This window comes from Pipistrellus kuhlii, unplaced genomic scaffold (assembly GCF_014108245.1).
Source record: "Pipistrellus kuhlii isolate mPipKuh1 unplaced genomic scaffold, mPipKuh1.p scaffold_m20_p_7, whole genome shotgun sequence".
NCBI lineage: Eukaryota > Metazoa > Chordata > Mammalia > Chiroptera > Vespertilionidae > Pipistrellus > Pipistrellus kuhlii.
In genome coordinates, this window is record NW_023425573.1 from 25,040,292 (window position 1) to 25,061,465 (window position 21,174).

The 21,174-nt window shown below is 37.0% G+C and overlaps 1 protein-coding gene across 2 annotated transcripts in view; it reads left to right on the plus strand.

The window, feature by feature from the left end:
• The window catches only part of PSMD1 (proteasome 26S subunit, non-ATPase 1), a 78,298-nt gene that overhangs the window by 6,539 nt on the left and 50,585 nt on the right, over positions 1-21,174 (plus strand). For both annotated transcript variants that reach the window (XM_036421444.2, XM_036421443.2), the window contains exons 3-13: positions 547-620; positions 803-972; positions 6,446-6,651; positions 7,951-8,094; positions 10,556-10,782; positions 13,598-13,658; positions 15,940-16,068; positions 17,337-17,425; positions 18,100-18,178; positions 18,678-18,851; positions 20,312-20,423. In XM_036421444.2, coding sequence (XP_036277337.1) covers positions 547-620; positions 803-972; positions 6,446-6,651; positions 7,951-8,094; positions 10,556-10,782; positions 13,598-13,658; positions 15,940-16,068; positions 17,337-17,425; positions 18,100-18,178; positions 18,678-18,851; positions 20,312-20,423 — 1,465 coding nt within the window. The remainder of the gene's footprint in view (positions 1-546; positions 621-802; positions 973-6,445; positions 6,652-7,950; positions 8,095-10,555; positions 10,783-13,597; positions 13,659-15,939; positions 16,069-17,336; positions 17,426-18,099; positions 18,179-18,677; positions 18,852-20,311; positions 20,424-21,174) is intronic.

Genomic DNA, 21,174 nt, shown 5'->3' on the forward strand with positions numbered 1-21,174 from the left:
ACCATAAATCTCAATATGGCACCTGAGCACCCCCCACACCATAAACCTCAATATGGCACCTAAGCACCCCCACACCATAAACCTCAATATGGACCTGAGCACCCTCCATACCATAAACCTCAATATGGCACCTGAGCACCCTCCACACTTCTCAGTTTATCAACAGCACACACAAAAAAATTGTTTCTTCTGTGTCCCATATTTTCAATTTTCATTTGACAAAAATTTGGAATATAATTCAAGTGGCTCTAGACACCTGAATTCATATATATTCAAACCAGCAACTCACGTCAACCTTGTATATTCAAAAAAAATATTCATTATATTAAGGAATGACATTATATTGTAGTCTGATGATTGATAATAGAAGACAGAAAGGAAATGTATAACTGAAGAGAAAATATGTCAATAAATTTTTATATTTGTCATAGATTAATAAAAGTTTTAGTAAAAAAGATAATTTGGCCATCGATTTGTTGAACACTTTTTAAAGGAGTGTAATATTGTATCTGTCTCAAAATTGAATTTTGATTTTATCTTCTACAGGAATTTGCACTACACAAATTGAATGCAGTTGTCAATGACTTCTGGGCAGAAATTTCTGAGTCTGTAGACAAAATGTAAGAAATTTATTTCTATAAATTGAGATAAAGTAGAACAACTTAACGTATTATAGATGTGGATCTTGTGGTTTATATTCATTTATAAATTTGCTGCTACTAAATTGTGGTTTAAATATTTAGATTTAGGATTTTAAGGAAAATCAGAGTTTAAACTAAACTTATGCTTCTTATTCTTTCAGAGAAGTTTTATATGAAGATGAAGGTTTCCGGAGTCGGCAGTTTGCAGCCTTAGTGGCATCTAAAGTATTTTATCACCTGGGGGCTTTTGAGGAGTCTCTGAATTATGCACTTGGAGCAGGTGACCTCTTCAATGTCAATGATAACTCTGAGTACGTGGAGACTATTATAGGTAATTATCTTCCATGTACTAATGCTTTATCTTGTTAGCTTCTTTCTTGCTCTAGTGTATATTGCATTTTTTTCTGAGTTATTTTTGTTGTTGCCAAATTTTATTTTAATTGAAAATTCGTAATCTTTCTACAGTAATTTTATGCAGGCTGAGTTTTTAGATCTAATTTCCAATTCTGTGCTTTATTTTTTTTTATCATAATGAACAGTAATAACAATAGCAATGATGAGGACATCTCACAAAACATTTTAAAAGAATGAATCAAAGAAATGATTCTGGCCGAAACCGGTTTGGCTCAGTGGAAGAGCGTTGGACTGTGGACTGAAGGGTCCCAGGTTCAATTCCCGTCAAGGGAACGTACATTGGTTGCGGGCACATCCCCGGTAGGGGGTGTGCAGAAGGCAGCTGGTCGATGTTTCTCTTTCATCGACGTTTCTAGCTCTCTATCTCTCTCCCTTCCTCTCTGTAAAAAAAATCAATAAAATATATTAAAAAAAGAAAGAAAGAAAGAAATGATTCTGAAATAGCTAACTTAACACAGAGTTAGTTATCTCAGTGATATGGTTATCTCTAGCCCAATGAGCATATTACATTAAAAAAATTAAATCAAATTATTATCAATAATAAATTTAATGATAGTAATTTATGGAGTTATTTCTAATACAGGAAACCATTATTGAATATCTCCATTGTGCTAGGTTCTGGGCCACTAATACTTCATACCATGGTTTATACCACAGCTGCTCTGTGAGGAAGGATCTAGCCCTGTTTTAAAAATTAGAAAACTTAGGGCTCAGCCAGCATGATTCAATGGTTGAATGTGGACCTATGAACAAGAAGGTCATACTTCGATTCCTGGTCAGGGCACATGCTAGGGTTGCCTGCTCATTCCCCAGTGTGGGGCATGCAGGAGGCAGCCAGTCAATGATTGTCTTTCATCACTGATGTTTCTCTCTCTCCCTCCCTCTCTGAAATAAATAAAAATGTATTTTTTAAAAATGAGAAAACTTGGGTTTCAATATGATAAACACATGTGGCTATTAAATAGAAGGTTCAAAATTCAAAACCGAGTCTTCAAAATCCATAGTTTCTATTAGTAACCATTGTTTTCTCACTTGCTTCGTTATTTTTGAAGTTGAGGGGATAGCACACAGCAAAGCTTTTGGTTCTCTATCTGAGTGATTTTTAACCTTTTTTATCTCATGGGACACATAAACTAATTACTAAAATTCTGTGGCACACACCAAAAAATACATTTTTTGCTGATCTGACAAAAATCGGTGTAATTTTGATTGATTTACAAAAGTATAATAAAGTAATTACCTACCCTTTTTGCACCAAGGTAACTTTTAAAAAAATCAGGTGCCTATACTTGGATTTAAGGATTTCTGTTATCGAGAATTAACCAGTCAGCCACAACCTTATTATGTGAACTGACTAATAAGATGCAGCTCTATTATATAGCTTATGTATTTATCGTTCTAGATAGGGCATTTACACCAGAGGGCTGTTGTGTTGTCTGTTGCCTTTTTTTAAATTTGACAATCTAAGAGAAAAAAGGTTAATGCCACTTACTAAATAATCAGATATTGCTTGTTGTAAAAATTCTTGCAGGACACCAGTTGAAATCACTGCTCTATCTTGTAAGTTGAACCAACTATGTAAGGTTTTGTTCAGAGATTTTGTAGGTTTGAAAACTTTTGATCCAGTAGATGAAAGAAGGGACTGTATATCCTTCAGATATGTCTTTGTGAAGAGCAAACTTTAGATAATAGTTAGAGAGTGTGTGTGTTGTCTGTCTATAGTATGATTATTTTTTGAATTCCTGATTAAGAGGAAAGCTGCATTATTTACCTGAACCCTTAAAAGGAGAAAGTTGGTATTCTCTTTTAGAAGTTGGGAAATGCTGCACAAGATTATCCAAAGGGATGTTTTCAAATATCCCTGAAGTTCTAAGTGGGATTTTGTTTTTATATTTTTAAACTTTTTGCTGTGGTGGTGTGAAAAGATGCAAATAACTTGACCAAGTTCATTTTTAATCCTCACCCAAGGCTATGTTTTTTTTTTTATTGCTTTTTAAAAAGAGGGGGAGAGAGAGAGAAACATTGCTGTAAGAACAAAACATCAATCAGTTGCCTCCTGTACTCACCCCGACTGGGGATTGAACCTGCAACCCTTTGGTGACACTCAGTGTAACTGAGCCACCCAGCCAGGGCAAGAACAGATGGTTTTAAAGCAGGGGTGGGGAATAACTTTTCTGCCAGGACCATTTGGATATTTATAACATCACTAGGGGCCCAGGGCATGGATTTGTGCACTGGTGGGGTCCCTCAGCCTGGCCGGCAGGGATCGGGTCAAAACTGGCTCTTTGACACCCCCTGAGGAGTCCCAGATTTCAAAAGGGCACATACCAGGCTGAGGGATTCGTGCACCAGGCCTCTAGTATACATATATCTTTGGTTAATCTCTTCCCACCCTGCCCTCTTCTTCCTTCCCTCTGAGATTTATCAATCTGTCCCATGTTTCTGTGCCTATGGTTTCCACTCCTGCGTTGAGCATCTGTCCCGTGGTGGTCAGTGTGCATCATGGCTACCAGAGAGTCGGCCGGTTGCTTAGGCTTTTATATATATATAGATTTGAGGGCCATACAAAATTATCAACTTACAAATTAAATTAGCCTGCTTTATTTGGTCAAATATTTCATTAACTTGCCCCTAATTCAGTGGCAGGACCAGAGCAAATGATTTCAAGGGCGTTACATGGCCTAGCCGGATGTTCAACAGCCTCATTTTAAAGAATAGACCATACCAAAAAAAAAAAAGAAAGAATAAAAAATAGACCGTACATTCTGGCCAACATGACTCAGTGGTTGAGCATTGACCTATGAGCCAGGAGGTTACAGTTTGATTCCTGGTTAGGGCATAAGCCCAGGTTGCAGGCTCAATCCCAAGTAGGGGGCATGCAGGAGGCAGCTGATCAGTGATTCTCTCTCATTGATGTTTCTTTCTCTCCCTTTCCCTTCCTCTCTGAAATCAATAAAATATTTTTTTTAAAAGGATAGACTGTATATGTTATTTGAAACTAGAGCACTTTCCTGCATTAAGTTACGTAAATGTGAGTTACACTTAATCTCCTTATCTCTTTTTTCTTATTTGAAGAATGTTGATAATTTTTTTTTTCTACAGTATTGATCTGCAAGTGCTTTCAAAGCTGTTATTTTATAAGTCATGCTTTAAATAGGACTTTTGGTCTGAATAGGGCTGTAAGATGGTAGATGCCTTCCCTGTCTCTAAACATTATTTATCTTTCCTTATAGAAAGTGGTTGTTAGTTAACAGGCGAGTTGTGTTTGCTTTTCTTTATGTGGCCGTGGGGCTCACACTTCTAGTTTTATAGGAATTGTTAGAATGAATATTTTTTAAACTGAGGGATTTATGAGAGGATATACAAAATAAAAATTGGGAAAGGCTTCCTATTGTCTTAATGCCATAAACAGTTCATCCAGAAAATTCAAGACTAGTAAGTCTTCTCCCAGTTATGGTAAGACCTGCTGGGAATGATTCTGGGATGTAGTTATGACATAAACCTGCTAAGTGAAAGCACAGATTTAAAACTGGTATGTACCATTTTTCCTCGGTTATAATCTAAGGAAAACTCCCTAAATTCTATAATTATACTAGTAGAGAAGATACTATTGCATTTGTCATTCAAAATGAGTGGCTATCTTCCAATTTGAAGGTAGAAGAAGGCTTTAAATACATTTGGTTCAAAAAGCTTATATAACGGCCTGGGGAAGATTTTCTGCAACCAGAATTGTTTAAGGTCTGTTTTGTGACTGCCACTTTGTTCTTCTTTACTGTATCTGAACCTGTATATTTCTACCTGAAGGAATCCTTAATGTGGTATATTTAATTTATAAAAGTCCTTTGCTACCCCTAAAGTATAGATCCATTAGCATGGGTCATTTAGTAGATAGCAATTCTTCTTTTTTAAAATATATTTTTATTGATTTCAGAGAGGAAGGGAGAGAGAGAGAAAAAAACATCAATGATGTGATAGAATCATTGGTTGGCTGCCTCCTGCACCCTTCCAGGAACATAGCCTGCAACCTGGCCTTTGCCCCAACTAGGAATCAAACCATGACCTCCTGGTTCATAGTCAACACTGAACCACAGACCCACACCAGCCAGGCTTGTCAGCAATTCTTTATGGTAGTTCAAATCATTTCTGTTTCCTGGGGCTATAGTTTGCAACTGTCCTTGTAGCTTTTCTTCTCTTTAAAGGAGATAGCGACAAGGCAATGAATTATCTAGTAGAGCGGATACTATTGCATTGTCATTCAAAATGGATGGCTGTCTTCCAATTTGAAGGTAGAGGAAGGCTTAGGGAAATTCTCTTTTTTGTTTTTTCCTAAAAAGTTCATAGTGTGATTGCAAAGTGGTATAAATTGTAAACAAATTTAAGTGGGTTTTTTATTTGTTTGTTTTTTTATTTTGTGTGTGGATGTTTTGTTTTTGTTAATCCTCAGCTGAGGATATTTTTTTTCATTGATTTTTAGAGAGTGGAAGGGAGGGGGAGAGACAGAGAGAGAAACATTGATGTGGGAGAGACACGTCAGTTGGTTGCCTCCCACATCTGCCCAGACTGTGACCAGAGATTGAGTCTACAACCAATGTACATGCCCTTGACTGGAATTGAAGCCATGACCCTTCAGCCTTTGGGCCGATGTTCCAACCACTGAGAAAAACCAGCTACGTCTTAAGTGTTTTTTATCAAGTGCACAATTGGCACTCTTCAGCATGTGGCTCCATCCTCCCCTTCCACCCAAATTATTGTGAATAGAAAGCCAACTTGTGCACATATTTTTAGACTCCTGGGGTGAGGGAGTGTGAGTAGCTTCTACTCACCTTCCATTGAGACAATGACTATTGTAGTGTGCTACAGTTTTGGAAGTCTTTGGAATTGCCTCTAGAACCTGTGGCACAGAACCATTATTCTACAAAGATGATTTAGACCCAGTCACTTTTCTCAAGGATCTAATAGATTATTATTGTAAAGAAGTTAATAATTTATTGCCATGTGATAATTGCTATAATAGGTCTTTTTTAATATCATTAATAATAGCAAGGGTTTGTTTTTTGAAAGTAAAACAGCAGCTATTTGTAGCCAGCTCTTTTGAGTAAGTAGTTTAGTCAAGTTGTTTAATATAATTTTGGTCAAAATAAAGTAACAAGATAGAAATGTTTTCAATAATATCAGCCTTACTGAATTAATGTGTAGTCCTCCAATATAACTGTTATGAAGGGAAGAATAGTAATTTGAATGTATAACTTCTAGCATTTAAAAGTATTGAAATGTGCTTATTACTCTATAATCATCCCACAAGTTTTTATGATTATAAATGTTGGTATTGTCCTTTCTAGTAGTTCAGCCGCATTTACAAGGTGACCAGAGTTATTTTATTTTCTTCATAGCAAAATGCATTGATCACTACACCAAACAGTGCGTGGAAAATGCAGATTTGCCTGAAGGAGAAAGAAAACCAATTGACCAGAGATTGGAAGGCATTGTGAATAAAATGTTCCAGCGATGTCTGGATGATCACAAATATAAACAAGCTATCGGCATTGCGCTGGAGACACGAAGATTGGATATCTTTGAAAAGACTATATTGGAGTCGGTAGGTAGATAAGATTTTAGAGATTGTTTTTGGTGAGGAAATTATTAAAATAGAATCTCTCTCATAGGTAGTGAAAAGAAAATCTGGTTTAGAAATAATAAGGTGCTCTTTTGCCCTCATGTTGGTTGTGTTTTGTGTTCACCCGAATATCTACTTTTATCTTACTGTATTTATACCTTTAAAGTCTTGCATGAGGAGGTTGAATTAATTATCCTGCCCTTTCTAAGAAAACTGTATGAATACACTGCTATATTTTTAGACTTATGACTGAAATTACAAACTGGATTTCTGGTCTGGGAATTTTTTGCAATAATTATGACAATTGTAAATCATCAACCAAAATGGTCAGAAAGATGCAAGACTGAGTTGAGTGGACGTTGATCTGCATGTCCACTTGCTATTCTCCATTTGCTAGCTCTTCGCACTCCAGCCATTTTGACCTCTTCTTAGCTCCTAAATGTACCTTGCCTTGTTCCCCTTGCTAAAAATATTGCCTCTGCCAAAATTCTTTACCTATATTATTTCAGTTCAAGGTCCAGAGTTCAACCCAACTATCACTTGTTTAGAGAGCCTTCCATCAATTCCTGCCACCCATACTCTCTTAAACACATACTGCAAAGACTAGATCCAATACTTTTGTTAATCTCTTGGAAACTTATATTTTTTTCATAGTGTTTACCACTATAGTAATTAATTGTACTATTAGGCAGTTAATATCTATCTTTATTACCAAATTATAACCTCCATTAAGGACAGGTATTTGTGCCTAGTTTACTACTGTATCTCCAAAGCCCAAGACAGTGTTGAGTAGCAGTGGTAAGATTTGTTTACACAAATCTTTAATAAATGATTGTACCACCCAATGTGATAGAATAGCCCTTATTTTACTGTTTTGTTTTTGTGTAGTTATAGCCTCTCCTTGTCTTCATGTGAATAGAATGAAAATATTTGTTTTCATTCGTTCAACAAAGATTTCTTTTTTGAATGCCTACTATGTACCAGACTGTTTTAGGCATTGGAAATACCAACAAAGTTCCTGCCCAAATGGAACATTGGAGGAATAGGCAGCAAGGCAAATAATTACAGGGGAACTATAAATCTACTTTTGCCCATCCCTGCATACAAGGTAAAGGGTGATAGATGTTTTAAAAAAGAATAAAGAAGGGTAAGAAATGCATCTTACTTTGACATCCCAAGGTACGTCTTCATATAGATAAAACTTGTTTTATGAAACAATACCTACTTTCCTTGCTTGTAATGTAATCAGATAATGATATATCTTTAAATTATTTCTTTCAGAATGATGTCTCAGGAATGCTAGCTTATAGCCTCAAGCTCTGCATGTCTTTAATGCAGAATAAACAGTTTCGGAATAAAGTACTAAGAGTTCTAGTTAAAATCTACATGAACCTGGAGAAACCTGATTTTATCAATGTTTGCCAGGTAATTATATTACTTTACATTGTACTGTTGAGCTGTACATTACATAATATTACATTTGATTGCATTACTAACTTAATTGTCTTCACAGCCCTATGAAGATACGGTATATTATTTATATTCCTTTTTACCTATAAGAAACTGAATCTCACAAAACTAAAAGCTTATTTTGTTAAAATCTTTTGTTTCTATGCTTCCCCCCACCCCTTTTTTTTAAATTGAATTTATTGGAGTGACGCTAGTGGTTAACATTATTATGTAAGTTTCAGGTACATGCTTCTACAGCATGTCATCTGTACATTATCGTGTGTACTCCACCTCAGGTCAAGTCTTCGTCCACCATCTTTTATATCCTGCCTGTATTTTTTTATGTTTTTTTTTTAATAATCCAGGCGGTTAAGGAAATTTTGGAAATAAAGGTTAAAAAAAAAAAAAGTAGAAGAAAACATAAAAATAGTATATCTCTGTTATATCATTCTAGAAAGAATTTCAAGTATAAAATTATCTTTGGTTTCATTACCCAAACACATATGAGTATACTTACCTCTTTTCATGTATGAATTTGCTTACACGTTTTTTAAAAATTCAGATGGCACAGAAAATATATAAAACAAAAAAACATATGTTTTTCTTTCCTAGGTCTTTTCTCAAAGGTATGTTTGTCCTCCACTTATTAGCACAGAGGTGCTACCTCATTCTTTTCAGTGACTATATTATATTTTATTGGCTGGAGATACCTTTGGGTTTACTTTTTAACATTTGTCATACTCTGTAATCTTTATATTCTGCTTAGAGCATAACATTTTATCATACATTGTGTAATGTTTTTTAAAAAAATGCTTTTTAAAGTAAGTTTAAAACAAAAAGCTGGAAGAAAAATACCCATATTTGTATCACCCAAAGTCAACTTAACATTTTAGTAATTTTTCCTTTCAGTTTTCTTTCTATAGATCTTTGGAGTTTTGTTTGCTTCTAAGTGGTTTTTAATGCTACATTTTAAGTAGTTTTTAAAAATTTATATAAAAAGCAGTTGTCCTCTGCCTTCTCCCTCTGTGTACTTCAGTTTTACTCCTCAGAGGGAATTTTTTTTTAGCTCTTATTTTTTGTGCCTTTAAAACTTTTTAAATTTATGTTTTTAAGATATATTTTGAACAAGTAATAATACATTCACATAATTCAAAATTCAAAAAGAATCCAAGAGTATGCAGTGAAAATTCTTCTCACCCCTTTCTTCTAGCTCTCAAGTTCTCTTTTCTGGAAGCAAACAGTAGCAACTAGATATGTCCTTCAATTTAACATTTTTTGTTCTAACTCTTCACAGACTCTTGTTCTAACTCCTTCTTGATTGTGTAGGAGTCATTTAGTGGATGTATTTGCCTCACTAAGCTAGTCCTCTGTTGCTTGCCATTTATTTCCTATTCTTTTTTTTTTCTTTTTTTAATATATTTTTATTGATTTCAGGGAGGAAGGGAGAGGGAGAGAGAGATAGAAACATCAATGATGAGAGAGAATCATTGACTGGCTGCCTCCTGCACAACCCTTACTGGGGATCAAGCCCGAAACCCAGGCATGTGCCCTTGACCAAAATGGAATCTGGGATTCTTCAGTCTGCAAGCCGACACGGGCCAAACCAACTCAGACTCCTATTCTTTTTTCTTTTTCTTTTTTAAATATATTTTATTGATTTTGTACAGAGAGGAAGGGAGAGAGATAGAGAGTTAGAAACATCAATGAGAGAGAGTCATCGATCAGCTGCCTCTTGCACACCCCCCACTGGGGACGTGCCCGCAACCAAGGTACATGCCCTTGACCAGAATCGAACCCGGGACCCCTCAGTGCCCAAGCCGACACTCTATCCACTGGGCCAAACCGGCTTCAGCTAAGGCTCCTATTCTTAATATTACTAATTTTGATTATATATTTATTCTAAAATTGAGATATTTGCTACTGAAAGGAACAAGAAATTTTAAATTCTTAAAAGAAAAATTCTAACATTATTGGATTATTTTGTTAAAACATGGCAGATCATAAGAGTAGTTAGAGAAATGCTTCAAATGATCATTTTAGTGCATCAAGCACAATACACTGTTTTAAATGAGTGAATGACTACTACAATTTATGGTAAACCAGACATTTCAAGTTAAGGAACACATAAATGTAAATTATGAGTAAGATTTAAAGAAGCCAAGATTCATTCATCAACCACTTATTGAATATTGCTAATTGCCAGGCACAATATTAGGAGCTGTGAGTATAATTTGTATGGATTTTCTTGTAAGGCCGATTCCATTTTAAGGAAAACTTTATGCCAGGATTAGAAGTGGAGTGCTAGACTAGCTGGTTTAGTCTGCCCCAACTTGCTTATACTTATATTTTAAAGTTTCCTATATGTTGACTGTTTGTCACTCTAAAGTATCTAATAGACAGTTTCCAATTGTGTAATTGTTCTTTATTTGCATTTCAGTGCTTAATTTTCTTAGATGATCCCCAGGCTGTGAGTGATATCTTAGAAAAACTGGTGAAGGAAGACAACCTCCTGATGGCTTATCAGATTTGTTTTGATTTGTATGAAAGTGCTAGCCAGCAGTTTCTGTCATCTGTAATCCAGAATCTTCGAACTGTTGGTACCCCTATCCCTTCTGTGCCTGGATCCACCAATACGGGTACTGTTCCAGGATCAGAGAAAGACAGGTATAAGTATCTTTTTCTGCATCAGAACTAATTGAACAATCTTTATTTTATTTTGGAAATAGGTGGAATGTTCGTAGTCTGCATATGTTAAGAATAAACTTCACCATTAGCTTTCATAGATTGTAAAGTTTCGTTAAAAGCTATTTTGTTTTGCACTGTGCTTGGCACGTTAAGGAAAAGCAGAGAAATGGACGCATCTGGAAAGAAGTGAAAGTGATTTTTGAACAGGGAGGGCCTGTAGGGCAGCATGTTTGCCATCTAATCTAATAAATTATAAACCTCAGGAGGGGCAGGTGGGTTAAATTTCAGATATTTGACTTAGGTATTTAGAAATATGAAACATTCTCAGTTTTTTGTGCTTTTATTAGAACTAAATATATACATATGTCTTTAGTTTTTCTCAGCAGTGTTTTGTAGATTATAGTGCAGAGATTTTGCACCTATTTCCTAAGTATTTTATTCCTAAGTATATTATTATTATTCCTAAATATAAGTTAAAAGTGGTATGTTTTAAAGTTCAATTTCCAATTATTTGTTATTGATATATAAAAATGCAATTGATTTTTGTATATTAATCTTGCTTAAATCACTTAGTAGGTCTAGTAAATTTTTTTAAAGATCCTTTCATAGAATTTTCTATGTAGGAATCATGTAATCTGTGACTAGAAATTTTAATTTTTCCTTTGTAACTTTTATACCTCCTCTCCCTTGTTTTGCGTTGGCTAGCATTTCCAATCTATCATTATATAGAAGTGATGAAAATGAACACCTTTACTTTGTCCCAGATCTTAGTGGAATAATGTTTAGTTTGTTGTTGTTTTTTCTCCTTTCTTGTATCACATTTATTTGCTCACATGTTCCTTCTGAATTAATCTTCATTTCTGAAGTTAGCATTTTCCTCTTTCATTTCTAATTTTTTCCTAGTTCTGTTTCATTTCTGAGTTTTTCTGATTCTGATATGTAATATTCTTTTATACCTTATATAATTTTTTAATGTCTTTTACCTCCTCTGAAAATTTTTTTGTTTCAATATTTTTGGGATTTTACTTTGACCTTTTCTGTGGCTTATCTTCCCTGAAATTAGATTTTCCTAAACTTTTACAAAAGTGGCTCATTTAAAGTGCTTTTTGTAATTTTACGTCCCTCTAGAATTTCCTCTTCTGTGTCTTATAAAGTATTAAACAAATGGTGTCTTTTTTTTTTATTGATTTTTTTACAGAGAGGAAGAGAGAGGGATAGAGAGAAACATCGATGAGAGAGAGTCATCGATCAGCTGCCTCTTGCACACCCCCTCCTGGGGATGGGCCCACAACCAAGGTACATGCCCTTGACCGGAATCGAACCCAGGACCTTTCAGTCCGCAGGCCAACGCTCTAACCACTGAGCCAAACTGGTTTTGGCAACAAATGGTATCTTATGTTCTGAGATCTCTTGGCTCTGTTTTCTTTCTCACTTTTATTTGGACATTTTTTTCTTTTTAATTTGGATTCTATACTCAGCATTTTCTCTTCAAAGTATAGTGCTTCAACTTAGAAGAGAGTGTTGGCTGGTTAGTTTTAAGAGTTGTTGCAGCCTGGCTGGTGTGGCTCAGTGATTGAGCATCAACCTATAAACCAGGAAGTCATGGTTCAATTCTGGTCAGGGAACATGCGCAGGTTGTAGGCTCAATCCCCAGTAGGGGGCGTGTAGAAGGCAACCAATCAGTGATTCTTTCTCCTCGTTGATGTTTCTCCCTCTCCCTACCTTTCTGAAATTGATAAAGATTTTTTTTAAAATATATTTTATTGATTTTTGTACAGAGAGGAAGGGAGAGAGACAGAGAGCTAGAAACATCGATGAGAGAGAGTCACCGATCAGCTGCCTCCTGCACACCCCCTACCGGGGATGTGCCCGCAACCAAGGCCGGAATCGAACCCGGGGCCCTTCAGTCCCAAGCCGACGCTCTATCCACTGAGCCAAACCGGTCCCGGCTGATAAAGATATTTTTAAAAAGAGAATTATTGCAGCCCAACTGCTTCACATCAAGCTGGCTTTGTAAGCTATTGATGGTGTATCTCCACCTAACTGGGGAACTTGGGGGTTACTTTGTCACCTGGTTTTGTTGCTCATGCATTTTTCTAACCTAGTTAACTGCTTTGTATATTTTTATGAATATATTTGGAGGAAATTAATAACTGAACCATGTCTGTCTTATTAGAATCTTTTCTGTTTTTGTTTTATTTTTTTTAATTGATTTTTTTACAGAGAGGAAGGGAGAGGGATAGAGTAGGAATATCGATGAGAGAGAAACATCAATCAGCTGCCTTCTACACACCCCCTACTGGAGATGTTCCCGAAACCAAGGTTCATGCCCTTGACCAGAATTGAACCTGGGGCCCTTCAGTCTGCAGATCAGCTCTATCCACTGGGTCAAACCAGTTAGGGCTGTTTTGTGGGTTTTTAAAAAATATATATTTTTATTGATTTCAGAGAGGAAGGAAGAGGAATAGAGATATAGAAACATCAATGATAAGAGAATCATTGATCAGCTGACTCCTGCATGCCCCTTACTGGGGATCAAGCCCACAACCTGGGCATGTGTCCTTGCCCGGAATCAAACCTGGAACCCTGCAATAAGCAGGCCAGTGCTCTATCCACTGAGCCAAACCAGCTATGGCCTATTCTGTTTTTTAGCAGCAATATTTATGAAGTGATTAAAGATTTTTCCTTGTAAAATATTTAATTTGGACATAATTCAGATCTTAAATTTGGTAACATATCACCCAGACATGCTATTTGGAAGAGATTACTAAACTGTTGGTTCTTTTCATTTTAGTGAATCAATGGAAACAGAAGAAAAGACAGGTAGTGTACTTGTAGGAAAGACACCAGAAGCGGTAAGTGTGCTTTTTGAAGTGATGTTTAACATATATTCCCACAGTATATTGTAAATTATTTTAAAGTGTTAATACAACTGTTTTTATGGAGGTTTATTACTTAGTTTGACACCAAAGTCATTTTATAAAAATACTAGAGGCCCATTAAACGATATTCATGCAAGAATAGGCCCCTGGCTTCACTCCCAGCTGCCTGGGAGCCAGCAAGTCCCTGTTCCCCATCCCAGCTGTCCAGGAGTTGGCACGTCCCTGATCCCCAGCTGCCTGGAAGTTGACATGTTCCCGCTTCTACAGGAACCCAGCATGTCCCTACTCCTCGCCACCGGGGCTGGCACATCTCCGCTCTCTGCTCCTACAAGGAGCTGGCACATCTCCGCTCCCAGCCTCCCGGGAGCTGGCAAATCCCCACCCCCCGGGAGTCTGCACATCCTGGCTTCTGTCTGGAGCACCACTCCAGTAGCCCCCTCTGCTGCCTCCCTTCCTCTCATAGCAGGCTTCACACCGACTCTGCACCTGCCTATGCAAATTAACCTTCATCTTTGTTGGGTTAATTTGCATACTCACTCTGATTGGCTGTGGGCATAGCGGAATGATGGTTAATTTTTATGTTTCTCTTTTATTAGTTAAGATATTTTCTGTAAAAAGTAAAATTTTAAAGTACCAGTAAGTACTTAACTTAGATAAAATCAAATCACTAGATCAAGCATGTGCAAACTAAAAGGCTTAATGGGCCAAATAAACAAAGTTTAAGTTACGTGGGCCACAAAAAAACAAAAGCTTAAATTTTCATAGGTTTATTTCAATAGAGACATGCTGAATACAAAGGGCTGAAGTAAATGAGTAATCGTTAACATAATATAATAGGACATTTTAATAAAAATTAATATTTTTTTCTTGAATATTAATTTACCAGACACTAAATAAACTACACAATTAATAAGCATAACACAAACCTATTTTTCTTGTTTTCCGAAAGTGAAATATTTCCTGATGCGCACACCAAACAAGTCAGTCCAAGACTAATGATATGGCAATTACTGCTAAAATATCCACTGCTAGTATTAGTGGAAAGAAATGATGTGCCGGCAAGTAAGGGAAATGAATGCAACACAATTATGGTGATCAGTCATTAGCGAACATTGTAGTTCATTATTAATAATCTATACTAATAAAAAGATAATATGATAATTAGACCAGACACATTCTGGACATCCTTCCAGACAAAGCCACAGTGTCAGGGACCTAGGCAGAGGCAGTTAGGGGTGATCAGGATCGTAGGGAGGGCAGTTAGGGGGCAATCAGGCTGGCAGGGGAGGGCAATTAGGAGGCAATCAGGCTGGCAGGGGAATAGTTAGGGAGCAATCAGGCAGGCAGGCAGAGACGGTTAAGAGCCAGTGGTCCCGGATTGCAAAAGGGATGTCCCAGATTGGAGAGGGTGCAGGCCGGGCTGGGGGACACCCTCCCCATCCCCCCACAAATTTCATGCACTGGGCCTCTAGTTATGTATAACAGGATATTGTAAAAATCAAGTTATGAAAATTTTATTAAAACATTTCTTACATACCAAAATTGGCTGGATCTAAAAAATATTTGCTGTAGGCTGTAAGTTTGACATGCTTGCTCTAGATTCTAACCAAAGAGAGAACTTCATTTAGAATAATTCTGACTTACCTATCAAGGGGGAAAAAAAGTATGGCCTCTATTTAAATGGCAACTTATCACAGAGGGGGCAATTTGGTTATCTTTCTTTTTCTTAGTATTCATGGTGTTTAGAAAACTTAGATAAGTATTAGATCAGCAATATTAATGGATATAAATTTTTTCTTCATCAGGACTTTTGGTTTCTGATGCTCAGATATATAAACTTCAACTGGATGGATAGTTTTGTTGATTGATAGCTTGGTATTTCATGAGATCATATAGGTGTGTTGATTAAAGATGCTTTGGATTTTGTCAGTTTGGATTAGCAGTTCCTCACATAAAGTATAAGCTGGCTCTATAAAAGTTTTCCTTATATATCATCAGTAATTAGTTATTCTTTTATATTAAAAAATATTTTACATTGGAAGCCAGTTCACAATGAATTACATTCTTCCATCAAGCTGGTATCATATCTCAGTGGTATCTAATAAATAAATTATACATGAGTTTTCCAGATCCTACTGTTAAAATGAGTATTGTATTAAATATTTGAATTTTACTGGTTTTGGGCTGTTAAAATAAAGTTGCCTTAGTGGATTTCAGTAATATATGAATTTTTATTTGTTTATTGTTTTGGCAGAGTCCAGAGCCTAAGGATCAGACTTTGAAAATGATTAAAATTTTAAGTGGTGAAATGGCTATTGAGTTACATCTGCAATTTTTAATACGAAATAATAACACAGATCTCATGATTCTAAAAAGCACAAAGGTAGGAAATTCATCTATAATGGAGCCTTTTAAAAAATATTTATTTGTTGAATATAAGTACTTATATTTATTTCTTATTGAATACTTTGTTGCATTTTATTCCTTACTGTGGAAATAAGTTTTTATCCTATCTAATAAAGAGGGAATACGTATACTAATTGACCTTCACACCATTACAAAGCTGGCGACACCCACTGCCAAAAGGAGGGGAGGTGCTAATTGACTGCCAAGCCTTCAAAGATGGCAGCATCCACAGCCACAAGATAGCGGTGCCCAGTCCCCTCAGTCCTGCTTCACACGCCTGCTTCTGGAGTCCCCCAGTCTCAGCTCACCAGACACCCAGGGCTGGCCCGAGGCTCAGGCAAGCCTCAGATGGCGGCTGCCTAGCCTCCCAGGGCCACCTGAGGCTTGCACTGCCAGCAGTGCAGTCTGAGTTCCCCCAACCCAGCACTGGGGGTGCACCTTGAGGTCCTCCTTCAAACTCCGCTGGGTGAAGAGCATGGCCTGAGGTCCCCTGTCAAGCCCTGCCAGGCAGGGGGGCTGCAGCCTCGGGTCCCCTGGTCCAGTGCTATGGCGGGGTGTGTGGCCTGAGGTCCCCCAGCCTGGCACTGGGAAGGGGGCGCAGCCTCAAGTGCCCCTTCAGGGCCCACTGGCAGGGGGGCGCAGCCTCATGTCCCCCATCAAGCCTCCGCTGGGCAGGGGGCACGGCCTGAGTTCCCCCAACCCAGCACTGCGCGTGCACCTTGAGGTCCCCCGTCAATCCCTGTTGGGTGGAGGGCACAGCCTGAGTTCCCCCAGCCTGGTGCTGGGGTGAGGGGAGCAGCCTAAGGTCCCTTAGCCCAGCACAGGACGGGAAGCGCACCTTGAGGTTCTCTGTCAAGCCCCACCAGGCAGGAGGCATGACCTCAGATCCTCTGGCCTGGTGCGAAGGCAGGAGGCGCATCCTGAGGTCCCCCAACCTGATGCCAGGGCGGGGGATATGGGGTGGAGGAGGGCATAGCCTCAGGTCCCTGCTGATTGCTCATTAAGGCTCCTTAAGGGAACTTGGCCTCAGCTGTGGGTGCAGCCATCTTTGTGATAGAGTGATTGTCAATTAGCATATTCCCTTTTTTTTTTAGATAGGATAGCCAAGATCCATTATTTTTAATGTATTAGTTCAGTTCATTCAGGTTTCACCATAAAACAGGGACTCTGGTTGTACGTTCATGTGTGAGTTTGCAATATGTATGAATACTCTGCCAATGATAAAAATCTGTTTGTTTTTGTAAGGATGCAGTACGGAATTCTGTATGTCATACAGCAACTGTTATAGCAAACTCTTTTATGCATTGTGGGACTACGAGTGACCAGTTTCTTAGGTAAATATACTGGAAGATTTCTGCTTTGTACAGTCATCTTTAACAGAAACTCTGTTGACATTGTTACATGGATTGAAGAACTTCCCCTGCTGCCAGTCCTGGATTTTAAATTTTATTTATGCTGTTTTATATATTTACTTATTGCGTATACCTACTTGTTTGTTTTTTCATTAAGACTGGTTCTTCTCTTTTTTTAAGTTTTTTTATTTATTGATGAGAGAGAGAGAGAGAGAGATTGAGAGAGAGAGAATTTGTTGTTCAACTTATTTATGCATTCATTGGTTGTTTCTTGTAAGTACCCTGACTGGGGATCAAACCACAACCTTGACGTACGTATCAGGAAAACTCTAACCAACCTGGGCCCTACTTGTTTTAAGGCAAAATTAATTCTCTTCATTAATTGGCTTGAGTGTCAGCTTTTGGATGAAATACATTAAGCTCAGAAATTTAGTATAGTTTTGCTTTTGTTCATAGTAGAATTACATATGCATTTTTTAAAAGTCTTCAAAATATTAAGAACAACTTAGGTAAAATAGAATCTGCAGTAATTTGTGATCCATGCAGTAAAATGATTTGCAATAGTTCAAGGTAAATTTTAAATGCTTTGACTTTAGAATTATAAAATGCCTAGGGTGTTTGTTTCAGTAGTATTACTTAATTTTCTTTTTTTACAGAGATAACTTGGAATGGTTGGCCAGGGCCACTAACTGGGCAAAATTTACAGCTACAGCCAGTTTGGGTGTAATTCACAAGGTAATATACACTGATGAGTGGGAACAGGCATTAGAACAGAGCAATTTTTCTGAAATTAATAAAATGTAGAAGTTTACTATAACTCATTGACATGCACATTTTGTTAAATCAGTCCTCTTTTAGGGAAGGATAAAGTAAGATATTAAAGTACATATAAATGTGTTCGTTTTTAATAAAAGGTGGAAATCCTTTTTTTATGAAGATTATCTAAGCCATTTCTCAAAGGATGAATTGAAATAAATTGTTTGAATAATATAAGATGAATTTTGGGAAATGTTACAAAACACGGGAAAAAGTGGAAGCATTTGTTTCTAAGTAGGATGTGATTGGGTCTCTGAAAGGCTCTTCTCTCATTCAAGTGATAAAGTTGTATAAGAGAGCCCCACTTCCTCCTTTTTTAGCAAATGAATATGCTGGAGAAAAGCAATAATCATAGAAAATGTTAGCTCTTTTTCTTACTTTATCTCACTGACACGTTTCTTGTAACTCCAATTTACAGGGTCATGAGAAGGAAGCATTACAGTTAATGGCAACATATCTTCCCAAGGACACCTCTCCAGGATCAGCCTATCAGGAAGGTGGAGGTCTCTATGCATTAGGTCTAATTCATGCCAATCATGGTGGTGATATAATTGACTATCTGCTTAACCAGCTTAAGAATGCCAGCAATGATGTAAGTGTTAGAATGGGAAACTGAATTTTCATTAGTTAAGGGTCCAGAAAAACATTTGCCAAATTATTTTAGTGAATGGAAATTTTGTTATATTTGGGAAGTCCCCAACAGTATTGTTTTCAAAACACTTGTTTTATTCCCACTCTTTTGAATTTTGTAATGTTATATAGGTGCCCTTAGTGAACATTTAGTCTAATCCTATTATTTTGCAGAAAACTAGTCCCAAAGAAAATGCTTATCCTCTCTTGGGAATCAGAATTCTTGCTTGTTTTGATCTTTGATAAGTATTAAATGTAAATTTTTAAAATAACTTAATTAGCCTTATCTTATTTTAAGGTACCTTGAAATAGGATTTTAGATTTAAATGTTTATGTTAGAATCTTTTAGAAACCTTTTAGGAGAGTAGCTGAGTCAGACAAAAAACTTTGTCCTCTTATTTTAGTGAAAAGATTGAGGCCAATAGAAACATCTCTTTCAGTTTGTAAGGCCCCTATCCAAGATCTTACCTACATTTACACATACCTTTACCTTACTTCCTCTGGTTTCAAGTAAAAATTTTCTTATCAAACAAAGCTATTTGGTTGCCAGCAACAGAAACCACCTCTGACTAACTTAAACAAGGAATTTATTGGAAGTCGCTTATGTAATTAAAGGACAAGCTGATGAACCAGTTCTCACAAAGGTTAAGAGCTAGGGCAGCTACAGGGAAATAGATAACAGGAATACTGGAATTGTCTCTTCAGGGCTCTGCTGTTAGGATGAGTGAACTTAAATATTTTTGATCCTTGGGTCATTCCACTTACAAACGACTAAAATTCCAGAGAAGCATCCAGTTGACCTATCTCTAGGCCAGTGCTTTGGCTAGAGGAAAGTAGAAGCGTCTTAAATAACAGTCCCACCAAGACTAATCAATGGGGTAGTAGTATTCTTTAAGAGTGAGGTGCTATCACCAATAAAAAGATACTGTGCCTTTAAAAATGACAGATGACTAAATGTTCCTCTTCAAGTAAAGACTAACTTTTTGCTCTTAACTCCATTTCTCCCACTTTATTCCATATTCCATAAGATCTACCTTTTTCTCCCTTTCAGCCTCCTCCTATGCTGTCTTTCCCACCCCAGCCCATAATCATATTCATGTCTCACCTATCCTAACAGAAACTTTCCTTGGCGCTTGCTACTTCATCTCGGTCGTTGTCACCTTTCTCTTCTTCTTACATAAACGTATTTTCTTCTTTTATTCACTTTCAAATTCACTATTATTTTGTATCAGCAAGCACCATTCTTTGGAAATTGAAATTTCTGAGGTTACCTCTGGCCTTTTGATTTTCAAATCTTTTGATCATTCTAAATAAGCCAACTGCTCTACATATTTATATCAAAATATATTTTGAAATTAGAATTAAAGCTTGGATCTTAAGTACAATGTACTACATCAATGGAGCCCATGCTTTTTCTCCTAGATCGTTCGACATGGTGGCAGTCTGGGCCTTGGTTTGGCTGCCATGGGGACTGCACGCCAGGATGTGTATGATTTGCTAAAAACAAACCTTTATCAGGATGATGCTGTGACAGGTAAGTGATTCTTTCTAAAGACAACAAATTTTAGGTTTATTTAATTTAACTGTAATTTATTTTCTACCTAAAATTTGTATAGCTTCTTAAAAATCTAACAATTCTCTTCTTGAAGACGGAGTGTATTTTTTCCCAATTTCTCAAACTCAAAAGAATGTTTGTAAATATAAAGGCTTTTAAAATGGTATAGTCTGTGTGTGTGTCTATATAACTGACTTTTATAAATACAAATACAAATTTATTAGAGTGACCTACTTATGTCATAGGACTATCTTCAGTATTTCCCAAACTTGTGACATATGTGTACCCCTTATGTAATTTTCGTAACGCTGAGTACGTTCATGAGAATGTAGAATTAGACGCAGCTAAGCACGGTGCAGTGCATATCCCCACCAAACTCCGGTGCAATGCGTACCCCCACCAAACTCTTCCCGTACCCTTGGGAATATGCGTACCACACTTTGGGAAACACTGTCTAGATGATAATGTGGGGGGGGGGGAAATCATGTTTCCTTTGAAATCACTGTTGGTTACTATGGTACCATCATTTAAGATTTCAAAAGAAAAAAAGCTATAAATATACAACTACATAAAATACCTTCCTTTTTTTTTTTAATATATTTTATTGATTTTTTCAGAGAGGAGGAGAGAGGGATAGAGAGCTAGAAACGTCGATAAGAGAGAAACATCGATCAGCTGCCTCTTGTGCCCGAAACCAATGTACATGCCCTTGACCGGAATCGAACCTGGG